At 56.2% G+C, this 14,296-nt stretch overlaps 5 protein-coding genes across 5 annotated transcripts; 4 read left to right on the forward strand and 1 right to left on the reverse strand.

The window, feature by feature from the left end:
• The first annotated feature begins 221 nt into the window (after nucleotides 1–221).
• Nucleotides 222–3,151, forward strand: B0I36DRAFT_321775 (UV-endonuclease UvdE-domain-containing protein). The gene is made up of 4 exons (XM_046153760.1): nucleotides 222–1,369; nucleotides 1,495–1,683; nucleotides 1,742–1,843; nucleotides 1,923–3,151. Exons 1-4 carry the CDS (start codon nucleotides 674–676, stop codon nucleotides 2,874–2,876), a joined length of 1,941 nt encoding a protein of 646 aa, XP_046014449.1. The 5' UTR covers nucleotides 222–673; the 3' UTR covers nucleotides 2,877–3,151.
• A 1,661-nt stretch (nucleotides 3,152–4,812) lies between these two features.
• B0I36DRAFT_362263 (uncharacterized protein) lies at nucleotides 4,813–5,632 on the forward strand (the record flags this gene model as incomplete). Its single annotated transcript, XM_046158625.1, has 2 exons — nucleotides 4,813–4,879; nucleotides 4,953–5,632. 2 exons carry the CDS (start codon nucleotides 4,813–4,815, stop codon nucleotides 5,630–5,632), a joined length of 747 nt encoding a protein of 248 aa, XP_046014450.1.
• A 514-nt stretch (nucleotides 5,633–6,146) lies between these two features.
• B0I36DRAFT_362264 (uncharacterized protein) lies at nucleotides 6,147–6,717 on the reverse strand (the record flags this gene model as incomplete). The annotated part of the gene is made up of 2 exons (XM_046158626.1): nucleotides 6,147–6,304; nucleotides 6,486–6,717. 2 exons carry the CDS (start codon nucleotides 6,715–6,717, stop codon nucleotides 6,147–6,149), a joined length of 390 nt encoding a protein of 129 aa, XP_046014451.1.
• Nucleotides 6,718–7,086: 369 nt separating this feature from the next.
• Nucleotides 7,087–8,492, forward strand: B0I36DRAFT_321784 (ribosomal L27 protein-domain-containing protein). The gene is made up of 2 exons (XM_046153761.1): nucleotides 7,087–7,485; nucleotides 7,568–8,492. The coding sequence occupies exons 1-2, from the start codon at nucleotides 7,227–7,229 to the stop codon at nucleotides 8,260–8,262; spliced, it is 954 nt and encodes a 317-aa protein (XP_046014452.1). The 5' UTR covers nucleotides 7,087–7,226; the 3' UTR covers nucleotides 8,263–8,492.
• A 1,021-nt stretch (nucleotides 8,493–9,513) lies between these two features.
• On the forward strand, nucleotides 9,514–14,270 carry B0I36DRAFT_287943 (uncharacterized protein). Its single transcript, XM_046151630.1, has 8 exons — nucleotides 9,514–10,346; nucleotides 10,401–11,614; nucleotides 11,670–11,823; nucleotides 11,891–12,523; nucleotides 12,612–12,853; nucleotides 12,912–13,322; nucleotides 13,443–13,674; nucleotides 13,764–14,270. Exons 1-8 carry the CDS (start codon nucleotides 9,635–9,637, stop codon nucleotides 14,120–14,122), a joined length of 3,957 nt encoding a protein of 1,318 aa, XP_046014453.1. The 5' UTR covers nucleotides 9,514–9,634; the 3' UTR covers nucleotides 14,123–14,270.
• The last annotated feature ends 26 nt before the right edge of the window (nucleotides 14,271–14,296 follow it).

A 14,296-nucleotide genomic window follows, 5' to 3' on the forward strand; every position in this document is an offset into this window, starting at 1 on the left:
GTGCGGCACCATGAGCTCATCGGTCGACGTTAGACAACATCGGGGACCGGCCCTGACCGCATCTACGGACCATTTGGTCCCTGATAAAGCGGCTCCCAGCGTGCCTGGCAGCTGTCCTTCCAGAGCCATGCGTCATCATTCATTCATTGCCGCTGCCGAGCGCCTGGGACTGGGCGGGACCTCAATCACGAGCCGCAGCCCTAGCCCAGGACCCTGCCTGGGCAGCTGCTCCTTCGCCATTGCCAGTCCCAACGTCCACTCCCGGCTTGCATTGCGGACGGATCCAGGCTGAAAGTGTCAAACGTTGTCTGCCTTCTTTCACACACATCCTGCTTCCCACTTGGGCATCCTCCACATTGGCACATCGACAGAGACATCCACTCGATTCCCCGATCGGCTGAGCTGTTCCTGCTCCAATTCGATCCGATCCTCTACCTGCACGCTGTCCATGGGTATTGTGCTCCGTGGCAGCCTCCTCCCCTGTAAGGCCCTGTCCGGTGACCGTCTCGCACATATCTGGCGACAACATCGCGCATTCTCCGCGACGTTTGCTCCGGCGCCTGCCGCCCAGCGCCCCAACCGCCGCCAGCGACCCCCTGCGGCCGCCATTGCTCCGCACACAACCTCCTATATCTCTTCCAGCCCCATAACTGGAGACCCTCCGACTTTCACAATGGGCCAGCGAAGGAAGCGATCCAGTGCTGCTGCCACTGCCGCCGATACAGAGGAACCACACGGAGTTCGGCAGCAGACCACGCCTCCAGGCAGCGAGGAGCCTGCCAACACGATGCCGAGCCTCGGACCCCGCAGATCAGGCCGGCACGTCAAGGATGGCGTGGGCCTCCGGGCAAAGAACGACGACTCTCTTGCAGGCGCGAAGACGAATGGGTCTAACAAGGCATCGGCGGCGTCTACAGGACGTGACAAGCGCAGGACAGGCAAGAACAAGTCCGACGGCGACCAGATGGACATTGCCATGGAGGGTCTTCGCGAGATGGAGTACTCGTTCCGTGACGCCGTCAAGCGGCAGAAGCTTGCCGTCGGGGAAACCTCGTTCAGCATACCGCCTGACGCTATCCACGACGAGACCAATTTATTCAACGCGGAACTGCGAACAGGCACCTCCGAGATGCTGACAGCCAACGACGAGGCGCCAAAGGCGACGAAAGATGATCAGACGCAGGCCATCGCATGGGGCCGCACCCCGCCGCGCGAGAAAATCGACCAGGACCCGGAATCACCGTGCGAGGATGAAGTTGAGGGCATGCCGCTAGAGGACGAGTCGAGTGCCATCCGCCAGGCTGCCTGGAGGCCGCCGCCCGTAAACAGTGATATCTTGCCCTTGCCGTGGAAGGGTCGACTAGGATATGTAAGTCGACGTTCACGTCCATGGGCCACTAGAAAAGTACAACCAGCAATACGTGTCATTAACATTGATCAGGCCTGTCTCAACACATACCTCCGCCTTTCAAACCCGCCCGTGTTTAGCTCCAGGACCTGCCGTATCGCGTCCATCATCGAGCACAGGCATCCGCTCATGCACCCGGACCAGCCAGAACATCCCACCAAGAACCGCCCAGACAGGAAGCAACCCGCCGATGTGGCACGTGGACAACGCTACGTGGAGAACCTTGGACTTACCAATGCGCGCGACATTGTCAAAATGCTGCGGTGGAACGACAGGTACGGCATCAAGTTCATGCGGTTGAGCTCTGAGATGTTCCCCTTTGCGAGCCACGAGGAGTACGGGTACAAGTTGGCGCCCTTTGCCTCGGAGGTGCTGGCAGATGCTGGTAAAGTCGCTGGGGAGCTGGGTCACCGCTTGACCACGCATCCTGGGCAGGTATGTCTTTCTTCTGTGATTGGTCCCGTTGTTCATAAGCACCCCTTCGTAACACACGGCGATTGACCACCGTATCTAGTTCACACAACTCGGCTCACCACGCAATGAAGTCGTGCGGAATGCTATTCGGGATCTTGAGTACCACGACGAGATGTTGACATTGCTGCGCTTACCTGAACAGCAGAACAAGGATGCCGTCATGATCCTGCACATGGGCGGCGTGTTTGGCGACAAGGCCGCAACGCTGGATCGATTCCGGGAGAACTACGCCAAGCTGTCTCCCAGCATCAAGGCGCGCCTCGTGCTCGAGAACGATGACGTCTCGTGGCACGTGCACGACCTCCTGCCCATATGTGAGGAGCTCAACATTCCAATGGTGCTCGACTATCACCACCACAACATCATGTTTGACGCGGACAAGATACGCGAGGGTACGCACGACATCATAGACCTGTACCCTCGTATCAGAGCCACCTGGACGCGAAAGGGCATTACGCAAAAGATGCATTACAGCGAGCCGTGCCCGGAGGCCATCACCGGGCGGCAGCGGCGCAAGCATAGCCCCCGCGTGGCGACACTCCCACCATGCGCGAATGACATGGATCTGATGATCGAGGCCAAGGACAAGGAGCAGGCGGTCTTTGCCCTGATGCGCAACTTTAAGCTTCCCGGCTGGGACCGTATCAACGACATTGCGCCCCATGAGCGCGATGACGAGAATAAGCCTCCGCCCAAGGCGACCAAGAAGAAGGCAAAGAAGTCGACGCCAAAGAAGAAGACGGACAAGGCTGCCATGGGCCAGGACGAAGACGGCGATGCCGCCATGCCGGACACTGCTGACCCTCCCGAGGCGGGTGAGGATGAGGCACCCAACAAAGAGGCAGAGAAAATCCCCGAGAGCGAGGTCAGCATGGGCGGACCAGACGGACGTGTCTTTTGGCCGCAGGGTATGGAAGAGTGGTTGCGGCCTAAGAAGCGACTGCAGACGAAGAAGATGATGAGCAAGCCTGATGGCAAGGACGACGAAGAGTAATGTGCATGGCTCATATATTCTCCACCGTGTTGAGGTTTGGTGTGGCGAGTCTGTCGGGACGGGCTAAATTTGTAGAACAAGCATCCAGAGTATTGTTTGGCAGCGTGTTTGAAAGAAATGGAAAAGGGTTTGCATTTTGGCCAACATCATTCGAGCTATGTATGAGTGGAGGAGCTTGCGGGTTGTAAGACCCACGACACGGGTGATCGTGATTGAACTCATAGGGCACACGTCACGCTAATAAGTCAAATGCTTGGTCCCAAGTTGAACCAGCTCCGCTGCCTGCTCGATGGGCGACAAGTGGTGACAAGTGGCTTCGCTCAGAAATGTGCATTAAATTCTTTGTGCTTGGCATGTGATTGTGTCGGGCTCGCATGCATCATTGTCACAGTACCAGGACATGCCGTCCATGTGGCCAGTGTGTGTGTGTGTGTGGTGTGACGAGCTGGAGCATCCTCAGGATACAGTCGCGATTGGCCACACGCCCAAGTGTCATGGGAGCATTTACTACTGTGACCTGTCTGGTCAAATGATTAATCCCGCGCACTTCTCCCGTTCGTTGGGTCCTCCAGATTACTACCGACAACCTCGGCAGTGTTTAGGCGGCATCCTACCATTGGAGAAGTCTCGTATACTGTTGGCTGGCTTGCAGCGTTTGCTGCCTGACAGACTTTCCATATGATGTCAGTGGGAAGTGGAGAGCCACGTTTGTGGCTTGGGGTCGCTACTTTGACAATGCGGAATCTTCCTGGCATCCTTGTCGCTAAAAAGCTGGAGAGGGCGATGGCGTGGTCTGGGGTAGGCTTCTTAGCGTCGCCTGTCCTGTTTTTCAAATCCCGGAGGATCGACCGGGCTGGACTATTGGGTAGTGCAGCAATGACGATTAGGAATCGAGGGAGCTTGTAGGCTTGAGCTTGCATGTAGCCAGTCTCTCGGGTTCCAGGCTCTTTTAGAATCCCATCTTGTGTTGAGTACGGTGCAGGTCGAGAGGAGCACTACATATGTAGGCCCTCTGAAGCTTGCAGGCGGCTTGCTGGCGCGCTGCGTTGGAAGCTCGACGCGGCCCTCACAATTGGGCTTGGGGAGGAACTGTCTGAACCTGTGGGACTGTTGAGCTCTCTGGGATCGCTTCGCAAAGCATGGGATGATTGCTACTGATAGTCTTCGTCATTGTGCCAGCCACCCCACACGCAACCCCGCACCGAAGTCCAGTGGCCCCTCTTGGGCCTGCCAGATGCGCAGCCTCGTGGTGTGGATGAGATGCATGGGCGCGACTCGCAGATGCCCAGCCCAAAGCTGTGCAAGCACAGAGCTTCGGTCGGCTTTCATGCTGAGATTTTTGTGAGGTGAACGGGTGTCCTTTCGGTCTAGCATGCTCGACCACTGATGTTGCTCCCCCGCAGAGTCAAAGGACACTCAAACTCAGGACCTGTTGCTTGAGGCGGAGGGGTATGTCCCGTGCTACGGGGCGCAAGACTGGCAAGGATGGATGACACTGAGCAATGGAGGATTGACGCCTGGAAGTGCCGGACTGATGGAGAACAAGTTGACTCTGGGCTGGCCCCGCCATTGTGTGCGCGCAAGGTAGGTGCCTTGCAGGGTCTGAACTGAAGCTTGAGCTTCCCGCATGTGTCGCCCCACCATCACGCCGCTGCTGCGCCAGGCAGCTCGTGACCGTCCCCAAGTGACGTTCTGGCTCAGCCGTTTGTCCCCGCGACCTTGCCCAGCCTCTTTGTCCGTCATACACATACACATACGCACACAAGCCTCACTCCTTTGCGTCCATCTGCCCCCTCACATACAAATCTGTCCCTCCACCACGCCACCTCGCATCGCGACCCTCGCCGCCGTCGCCTCCCACTACTCCTGCACACCATAAACCGCTCTTCCGCGCCTCACCATCATCAGCGGAGGCCCCGGTAATCGCAGGCCCATCATGACCAACCCCGAAGAGGGTGAGCACGGCGCTCACACGCCGCCACCACACCCCCAACGGCCCAAGGGTAAGCTCCCTCTGTGACCTGATATCCGTCGCCACCATACCGCAGTGTAATGCTGACCATATCTCCGTCATAGGCATCTTGAAGAACTCATACAGAAACTCCCCGCCCGTGTCCCCCTCAGTCGAGAAGGACATGTCGGACAAGCAAATCACCATCGAGAACACAAACAAGAACGCCGGGCACCGCAGATCGTCCAGCGCGACCAGCCGACCCCGGGGCTATTCACGCGCAACCTCCCACGCCGACGGAGACGAAGATATGGAGCCGAGCCAACGACTCAAGTGGGACGAGGCCAACCTGTATCTCACTGAGCAAGAACGCACCTCGACCATGAAGATCACCGAGCCCAAGACCCCGTACGCTCAGCACTATGAGCCATCTGAGGACGAGGATGAGGATATGCTTGATGGCGAACCTTCGCAGAGAGACGAGATCCCAGGCCTTTCACTGGGTGAGCCCGAAGAGGAAGTCCCGGAGAGACCTGCCGCCACAGATCGGAAACCCAGCAAGGTCCATGTCCATGATGACGATGCCACCGCAAGCCATGATGCCGAGCACGAGTATGCGGGCATGTCCGCCGAGGAGCGCGAGAAGCACCGCAAGTTTGAGCAGCTTCGGAAGAAGCACTACGAAATGAGAGATGCTGCGAAGCTGTTGGGCCACATGGATGACATCCCGCCGGAGGAGGACGATGACGAGACCGCGCCACCCATGCCCACCATTAACGGGGCTAAGGTCAAAGCTGTCGACTAAGCAACCAAAACGACGTCAGCGCGACACTGACAGCGTACGACCAGACCTCATTGGCTGTCTTGCGGTGGGAAATATTTGCGCGAGATGGAGGTTGTCACAGCCGGGCTACAGTGGAGAGCGCTCTCTACAAGGGCATGATCACGCACCGCTTAATTTCAACGCCAGCGTATCTTGCGCTTGACGAATATCATTTCTTTTCCGGGTTCCATGAGATGGGAACACAAGGGGAGATACATAGCCGCGTCCATAAACAGAAACAGATGATTACGTTCCAACACTCTCGGCATAGAGGCCACTGGTAGCACATAAGTGAGGAGAGCATTTGCGATATGGCGTCCTGTGCGGATAGCCGCTTCGTAAAACGAGACGTACTGGGACAACGAGTTCCAGTGTAACATTCGACTGCTTGATTTGATGAATGTACAACCCAGCCTGTTCGTCTTTCCATGTTCTTGTGTTATTCCTCCCCTGCACTATCTGACCTTCCCCTCCCGCCAACATTCCCATGGCTTGCTCACAACAACCCCTTCCTAGCGAGCTCGACCTTGCGCGCGGCCTCACCCTCCTTGAAGCCGCCGCGAGACACACATATCCTCTGACCGTCGGCCAACTCGACCTTTTCCTCGTTGGCAGGGTAAGGGCACGGGCAGTGGTGCGGGAAATGGACGCATGCTATTGCTCAGGGAAAAATGGGGCAATGGTTAGCAGCGTATCGAGCTTTCTTAAAGTTCCATTCTTGGGCCTCGACTTGTTTTGTCTAAAAGCACCTTTATATCATGCAGCGAGTTCTGAGGCCCGCATACGCATGCATAAGACTAGAGACAGGAGAGAGAAAACAAAGAGACAAACGTACCGAGGGTATCAGGGCACAGGTACTTGTCGCAGGTGATCCGGTCGACGTTGGAGCGGTAGAAGGACGAGTCGCTGGGTCCGTTCTGGCCGCCTCCGCCGTGCTGTTGCTGGTGGTGGTGTTGTTGCTGCTGCTGGCCGCCAAACATCTGCTCGAAGAAGCCGCCGAACTGGGCGGAGGCCAGCGCCGGGAGGAAAGCGAGGAGCGTTGTAAGGAGGAGTGGTATGGACCGCATCTTTGTGGTTTCTGTTTCCCTTTTTGATGCGGTTTGAGCTTGTCAAAGTCGTCGGACGTTTCTTTTGTTTCTTTATGAGACGTGTTTGACGAGTGTCTTGTTGTTATTGTCGGCGGGTTGCCCGGGGAGTTGTTTTCTGCGACGTTGGATCTAGGTGTAAGTGCAATGGGCGGATTCGAGATGACGGCAGGCGGGTTTAGACAAGTGGCATGTACCTGGAATTATGGCGGCGGGCTTGGCTATCGGTCCTTATCGCGAGCTTGCTGGGCCTGGGTGGTTCTCGCAGGCGGCTCTGGGGCAGCATGACTAAGCGCAAATTTCTGGGCCGGAGAGAGGTGAGCGTTTGAAGTGGGCGCCGCTTTTTGTGCACGACCAGCACGAACTTCGGAAAGGACGACGACGTCCACGACGACAGCGGCCCACGGAGAGCAGCACACCCGTCAAACAAGCTCGACTGCAGAAACGGACGTGTGCAGATTGTCCGAATCACCGCTGCACACACGAGCGCCATGTCGCTGTCCCAATTGCAGCGGCCCATCGCGGCAGCCGTGACAGCAGGCTTCACGAGGAGCGCGGCGCCAATCACCGCGGCACGACAGCTACAAGATGTGTTCGGCAGGCTGAGGATAGGGGGAAGCTCGAGGGACACTGTCGCGGCGAACGCTGCTGTCGAGGGTCGGAGATTCGCCGCCGTCAAGGCGCAGGGAGCCTACAAACTTCGGGATACCAAGACGATTCCCAAGAAGCTGGGCGCGAAGAAGACTGGAGGTACGTTTCTGGCCAGATTCAACGACAATAAATTTTGGGTACTTGTCGTTCTGGTGCTAACGTGCTTCTTCTCAACACGCAGACTCTTATGTCATCCCCGGCAACATCATCTACAAGCAAAGAGGCACGATATGGTTTCCCGGCGAGAACTGCGGCATGGGCCGTGACCACACCATCTTTGCCTTGGCCACAGGCTACGTCAAGTACTACAAGGACCCAGCGAAGCACCCAGACAGACAGTACATCGGTGTCGTGTTCGACAAGTCCGACACGCTGCCGTACCCGCCACACGCCATGCGCAAGCGCAAGCTCAACCTGACGGCGTCCAAGATCGTCCCGCCCGCCGAGCAACCCGAGATCTCTTCCTCGGGCATCCCGACGAGCGTCACCCGGACTGGCACGGGGCGGAAGCCGCACCCGCGCGACGAGCGCATTTACAAGCTCACGGACAACCACTACGCGTACCGCGAGGAGAACTGGCGTCTCGGCACGCTCGTGCGCACCGAGAAGCGCAAGATGGGCAGCAGGAGAGTGGCCATGAAGGTCCGCCGTGCCAAGACCAAGGCTATCCAGCTCGAGATGCGGGCTGAGCGGGAGGACAAGATGGCTCGTCGCAAGGAGGGCATGGACCGGGAGCGCGCGGTGCGCATGGCGCGATTCCGCGAGGCCAAGCTTCGCCGGGCGGCGGAGAGCGCGGCGGCCACTTCAGGCGGTGCTAAAGGCGGTGCTGTGCCGCCGCCTGCGCCGAAACAGCCCAACCCCGAGCTTCGCGCTTAAGCGTGCTCTTGTGGTGGAATGGGTTGTGCTCAGAGCCGCATATATAAGTCGACTTCAGTCCCTTAAAGGGGCGAGTCTGAAGTTCGTCCGCTTAAGTGCGCTCTGGGTAGGAGGAAGCACGTGCTGCACGGTACTTGATCGAGAGCAGTGCCCGCTGCGACCACAGGAGTTGAACTTATGTAAATCTAGATGTCAGTATAAATGTAACTGCACGATTTGTACACTATGCAAAGTATGGTTGGCCAATGTGGCAACAAAGCGTTGCTTGGACTGGATTGAACAGCATGCCGGCATCCCACCCTGACAGAGTCACGAGCAGGAGCGCACATGGTGGAAAGCGCATTCCGCGGGTGAATGTTACCAAACGCGAAGGTGCTGCGGGGGATTTTCATGGCCCGGGGTTTCAGAGGGCCTGAGGCACACTCTATCACGGCTCATTCCGCCACGTGTTACAGCCTGGCCTGATTGAGCTGAGTATTTTGTTCGCGTGCGGGCCAACTTGCAGTGTCGCACATAAAGTTCGCTCTAAACGGATCATGGGCCAAGCCCGCTCGACAAACTCAACTGCGGCTCGGACCGTTAGCCAGGGAGGGTCCAAAAGATCTAGGGTTTCGCAAGAACGCCCCTCACTTCACAATGTCTTTGACAAACCTCAAAAGAGCCCAAAGTTGGTATTTCATTACGAGAAGGCCGTCGAAATTATACGGGTCACATTGGGAAGCATAATTCTCACCCGGCAATGACGATCGCTACGGCTTCCTGGAATCCCATAGGTTGGGCGGCGCCAGCATGCATCTCTTCTCCACACCCTTCTAGTGCAGCGCCTCATTTCGGGATGTCGTCTGACACCTGCAAGGCTCTCCAAAATGGGGGCCACCCAGGTATGCTCGCTTCAAGCCCTTCCCGATGCTGAGCAGGGCGCTCGCCAAGTCAGCCTTTTGTAATCTGGGTCGTCGACAGCAAAACAACGGACGATTGTTGTCTTGCCTGTGGCACTGGAAACCTCAAGGCTCGACGAGACCAAATTCTCCAGATACGGCAAATTGTTTGGACACTGTCGTCTTGCACCCCAATGGGAAAGTTCCCGCACTTTCAGGCGCCCCTTGATCACGATGCCGCTTCATCCCTGCTCGTCTTTCAGGGGTGGTAAGGCTGCCTGTCAGCCCACAGCGTAAGCCCCACACAAAGTTGCAGGGCGCGGTGCTCGCGATCGGCAGCTGAACAGTCTGTTGCTCCAGTGGCCTGTCCCTTCCTATAACTACTTCCTACAAAGCCTATGGGTCTGCAGGCTTTTGTGGCTTGGGACTATTCTCATGCAGCAGCCATTTCCCGTCAACTTGCATACTGAGGGCTTGCTGGAAATGCGAGAGCCATGGTCTCGGCACAGCCTGTAATGCCTGGGGCCTGGTCCCTGCCTCACGACGAGCTTTTGGCGACTCAGTCCCAATCGGAGCATCAGACCGAGTCCACGAAACAGGCCGATCAGCAGTCCGACTACGAAGACTCATCGGACGTAGGGAAGTCAGCGGAAAGGAGCGTCTTAGAATCTGAGTCTCAAGCCGGATTCTCACAACTCGATGGCGATGTCAAAGGCCAAGGCTACAATGAGACACTTGTCGACATCGTTGCAATTCCGTGCATTGGAGCTTCACCAGTTGATACCTGGAGTCGAGAACCTTTTGATGCGACGTACTTCGATTCGGCACCTCCGAATGTTGTAGAGAGCCAATCGCAGGATGTCCAACACCGCCTTCCGGACGGCGTGGTCGCCCCTGACTCTAGGAGACCACCAACAAAGACCTCGCCCTCTTGGATACGACAGGGCATAAGGCAGGAGATCAACACGGCAAGAATAATGCTCTACCGTCATCGCACAGTACACGCCGGGTTCACACTGGACGACGCCGCCGACGACCTTTTGCAGCACCTCGTCAGGATCAGGGCCGGATTGAATCAATCTCGCCCATTCTTTTTCATTTGTCATAGCATCGGTGGCCTCGTGGCTAAGCTCGCGTTGGTCAAGGCCAGCCAAATCGAGGACTTAAGGCCACTGATGTATGCCTGCCACGGAATCACCTTCTTTGGTAAGTCCCGGTGCCTTCCTTTTGCAAGGCCTCAGCTAACGACCCGCGTCTAAGCAACTCCGCACCGTGGATCCAGCTATCTGTCTATGCCAAAACTCCGGGAGAGCATCCAACACCTCTTGTTCTTGCAGGTCCCGCTCCCGCCATCTATAACCGGTGATCTCAGACTTGGATATAAGCCCCTGATCCGCATCCACGACCGGTTCACTGATATTGCAAGCGAGATGCGTGTCTGGACGTTCTGCGAGACTGTCGACTCGCAGCTCTCCGGCCTTGGTACTTCTGACCACGATGAAGTACATTTCAGCGCCCCAATCGCATCAATTAAAAGCAGCCTTTCCGAGACTCGCGGCGAAAAAGTATTCTCACTTGAGAGCGACCACGCTCACTGCGCATCATTCGGACCAGGGAATGTCCGCATCATGCACAGTTACCTACAGGACCTCGGTGCTGCTGTCCGCAAGGCTCAGAAGCTGAGCGCAAGCTTTGATCACACACCACTCAAGCTGAATGACAAGGTCAAGGTCGAGCTGATCGGCTTTTACGAGGATCCGGACGATACTAAGGACCAAGACATCCGCCTATACATTGCGAAACACAATCTTGCCCATTTCCTCGAGATGGGCCCGGAGCGTTGTCTTAAAGAGCGACTTGAGACAGTCGCAGCCAGACCGCAGCGCATGTCGGCTGCCAAGCAGGGATACTCGTCCTTGAGGCAAGGAAACAGCTTTGGAGCCTCGAGTGCGCTTCAGGTCTTTAGTGGTGTGCAAAAATTTGGGCAGAAGGTTTTCGGTGTGTCCAGAGGGGCTTCCGACGCGAGCATCGTTCCACCTGATGCAGACTCACCCGCAACCAAGGCTATAAACGATGCGGAAGGAGTACCAATACCGGAGATAGTGTTGGAGCCTCTCCCGCCGGCCATTGATTACACGATCACGAGGAGCCAGAGCAGTCGACCAGCCTCAGCGCCAGTTCCTTCTGAAGGATTGAGGCAAGACGTAAAGCTTCAGCAAGGAAGTGACTCCGAGGGAGATCTAGCAGCTGGTACCTCTCGAGATTTCATGAAGGGCATGCCCGCTCTCGTACCCACTGACACAGCGTCGCCGAGTCAGGCCCGCACGACGTCCTCTGCGTCGTCATACTCGAGTCGCAATGCAAGTCGCACTGCCGATGCCCAGGAGATGACTGCGGGTTTCTCAAGACCAGATCCCAACAAGCGAAAGATCATGTGGATCCATCTGCCCTTCAACAACCCGCATTGGGTCAAGGTGCGTGATCGTCCCTGGTTCATGTTATGCAGAGTTGCTAACTTGAGACCAATAGTTGGTCTTTGACAAGCTAGCCGAGACTCACGACAGAAGCTACTCCTGGTTGCTAAACAACGAGCACTGGGCGAAGAGGCATGTTAAAGACCGCCATGCAAATCAACATGCGAGCTATGTCCGATCAGGATGCGCATTCGCGCCATCACAGAGCCGTAAGTCAATACAAGACGCATCGATACTTTTTCTCTTCTTGCTGATATTGTGAGGGAGCATATCCAGATACTCCAGCTTTGCATCCAGTGGCTGGCGGAATCATTGACCCCAGGCGCTTGTCGGACAGCTTGGAGAAGGACGCTCCCAGTCATCTATACGTCTTCTTGCCATATCTCAATTTTGACACCTACCTCAACGTTATCAGGCGCCGCAACATTGTGAGAAGGCGAATGGCACAGGGCAGAGCTAGACCCGTCCCACCAGACATAGCTCAGCTTGACTCGCTCGAAGCACGGGTCATCTGGGACTACATTGGTTACGACCCACCGCTTAATACTCGTCGGACACTGGATCAGTACGGCTATCCAGAACTGCAGGATACTTATGCCCGGGACGACGACCAAATGCTGTACAAACTGACTAAAGAACGCTTCAGCCTGCCTTTCAAGAAGAAGGACATGTACAATACGGGAGCGGAGAAGCAGATTCTGGCGTCACTCAAGACACCACTCGATAGCAATCCCGACCTGCCCGCACATTTCCTTCGTGATTCTGCGCGTACAGGGAGCATTGCCGCCATGTCTCCCACAAGCGGCGAAAGTGAAGACACAGCGGTGGCCGATTCGGAAGTCGAGGAGGATATTCTAGATGGCAATGTATTGATAGTCGACCAGTTGTGGATGTGGGCCATCAACACGTGTAAGTGCAGAAACAAGAAGCTGTTTGCTTGGCTTTGGCACTTTACCGTAACGTCATATAGCTCCGTGCTCACACTCCGTCTTACCAGCGACTGTTGCCACGTTCTTCCCCAAACGAGAATCTCATCCCAGCGAAGGGCAGATGTTCCAGCAGGCCGACCTGCGGAACAGTATCTACAATGAACTGAATGGCGATCTGACAGGACGGTGTGACAATGCGCTCGAGCTCGCTGCGTTCATCGTACTGCATGCTGTCACCGTGCTTATCGACCGCACTTCACACCCAGACTTGGAAGTTTTCAGGATATTCGAGGAAGCATTAGGCATATTGGTATGCCCCTCTTAGGAGCCCCTCGTGGGTTGGCAGTGCCCTCACTAACTTCGCACAGAATGAGCGCATGACATCTTCTCTGAAGCGCTTCCGCATGGCAACATTCAAAGGACGAATAGGGGAAGACCCGACGAGCTCGGAATCCGAGAGCGACGGATACGATGACCGCCCGGAGTCGATCAAGAAGCGCCATCAGCGGGAGATGGCGCAGGCCGAACGCGAGAACCGCGAAAACACTTCCGCGCTGCTCGAGCTCCGAGACATGGACGATGAGCTCCTGACCCTGAAGAACTTGTTCGACGAGCAGGCGAAAGTGGTTGAGACCATGAGCGGCAACTATGAGCGGCCCGAGCTGCTAGATCTGACGGGCAACGGCCGCCGATATCTCGAGGAAGCCAAGGAGAGGCTGGATGACTACAGGCGGATTACTAAGGACCTGCTATTCAGGATCGAGGCTACCAGGAACGACGTAAGTGACTCTTTTTTTCCATGAGAGGTCAAAATGAGGTGGATTTCTGGTTGGCTCATGGGCAGCACATGCTTGGGCTCTGGAATTGTTTGCTGACGCTACGTTAATTGAGGGCAACAGTACGACAAGTTCCAAGAAATGGTGCAGCGCAAAGCTCAGCTGGATGAGGTCCGCTGGTCAAGACTTCAGACCGAACTGGCAAGTTCGCAGAACCTGTCTGTCATGATCTTTACGACTTTTACGGTGATCTTCCTGCCGCTGAGCTTCTTCACGAGTCTCTTTGGGATGAACACTGCTGAATGGGCACCCGACGAGGACTACATCAGCCTGACGACGATTGGAGCCATATCTCGTACGTTCCTTGTCTTTATCGTCTTCAATGTATATGACGAGGGGCAGTATCGCGAAGATTGCAATCAGCTGACATTCCCTTCTTCACAGTCCCCTCGTCTGTCCTCCTCATCCTCCTTTCCCTGATTCTAGCCTTCAGTACCCGTGTCCAGGGCTGGTTCCGGTCCATGTTCCACCTCGTCACCTCGACAATCAAGCTCGCCATCTCGGTCTTTGCCCGAGTGGAGCCGAAGCAGCGCAGGCGGGCGAGGCAGGAAGTCAAGAAGGAGGCTGTCCGGATGCGCAGGGAGCAGAGAAGACAGCGCAAGCGCGAGAGGGGCTACGACTTCTGGGAGACGGTCTGGGAGAACCGCCGGAGCCGGTACGACATCCCGGACTCGAACCTGCGGAATGCGACCGAGAGGAGGTTGCAGGGGAGAGGGGATACGTGGAATACCCTTGCGAGCTGATGGAATGGCTGATGCATAGTGAGGTTGTGTATAAGACTTTATCTGTGTGCTGTCGTTCCTCAACACTTATAGAAGTAATGATAGACGCATTTGGCTGGATTCACAGAAGAACTTCCACACGAAAGAAAATTCCCAAACGACTTAACGCCCTATCGTGTCACAGACTACTACCGT

The sequence above is a fragment of the Microdochium trichocladiopsis genome, assembly GCF_020744255.1.
Source record: "Microdochium trichocladiopsis strain MPI-CAGE-CH-0230 chromosome Unknown B0I36scaffold_4, whole genome shotgun sequence".
NCBI lineage: Eukaryota > Fungi > Ascomycota > Sordariomycetes > Xylariales > Microdochiaceae > Microdochium > Microdochium trichocladiopsis.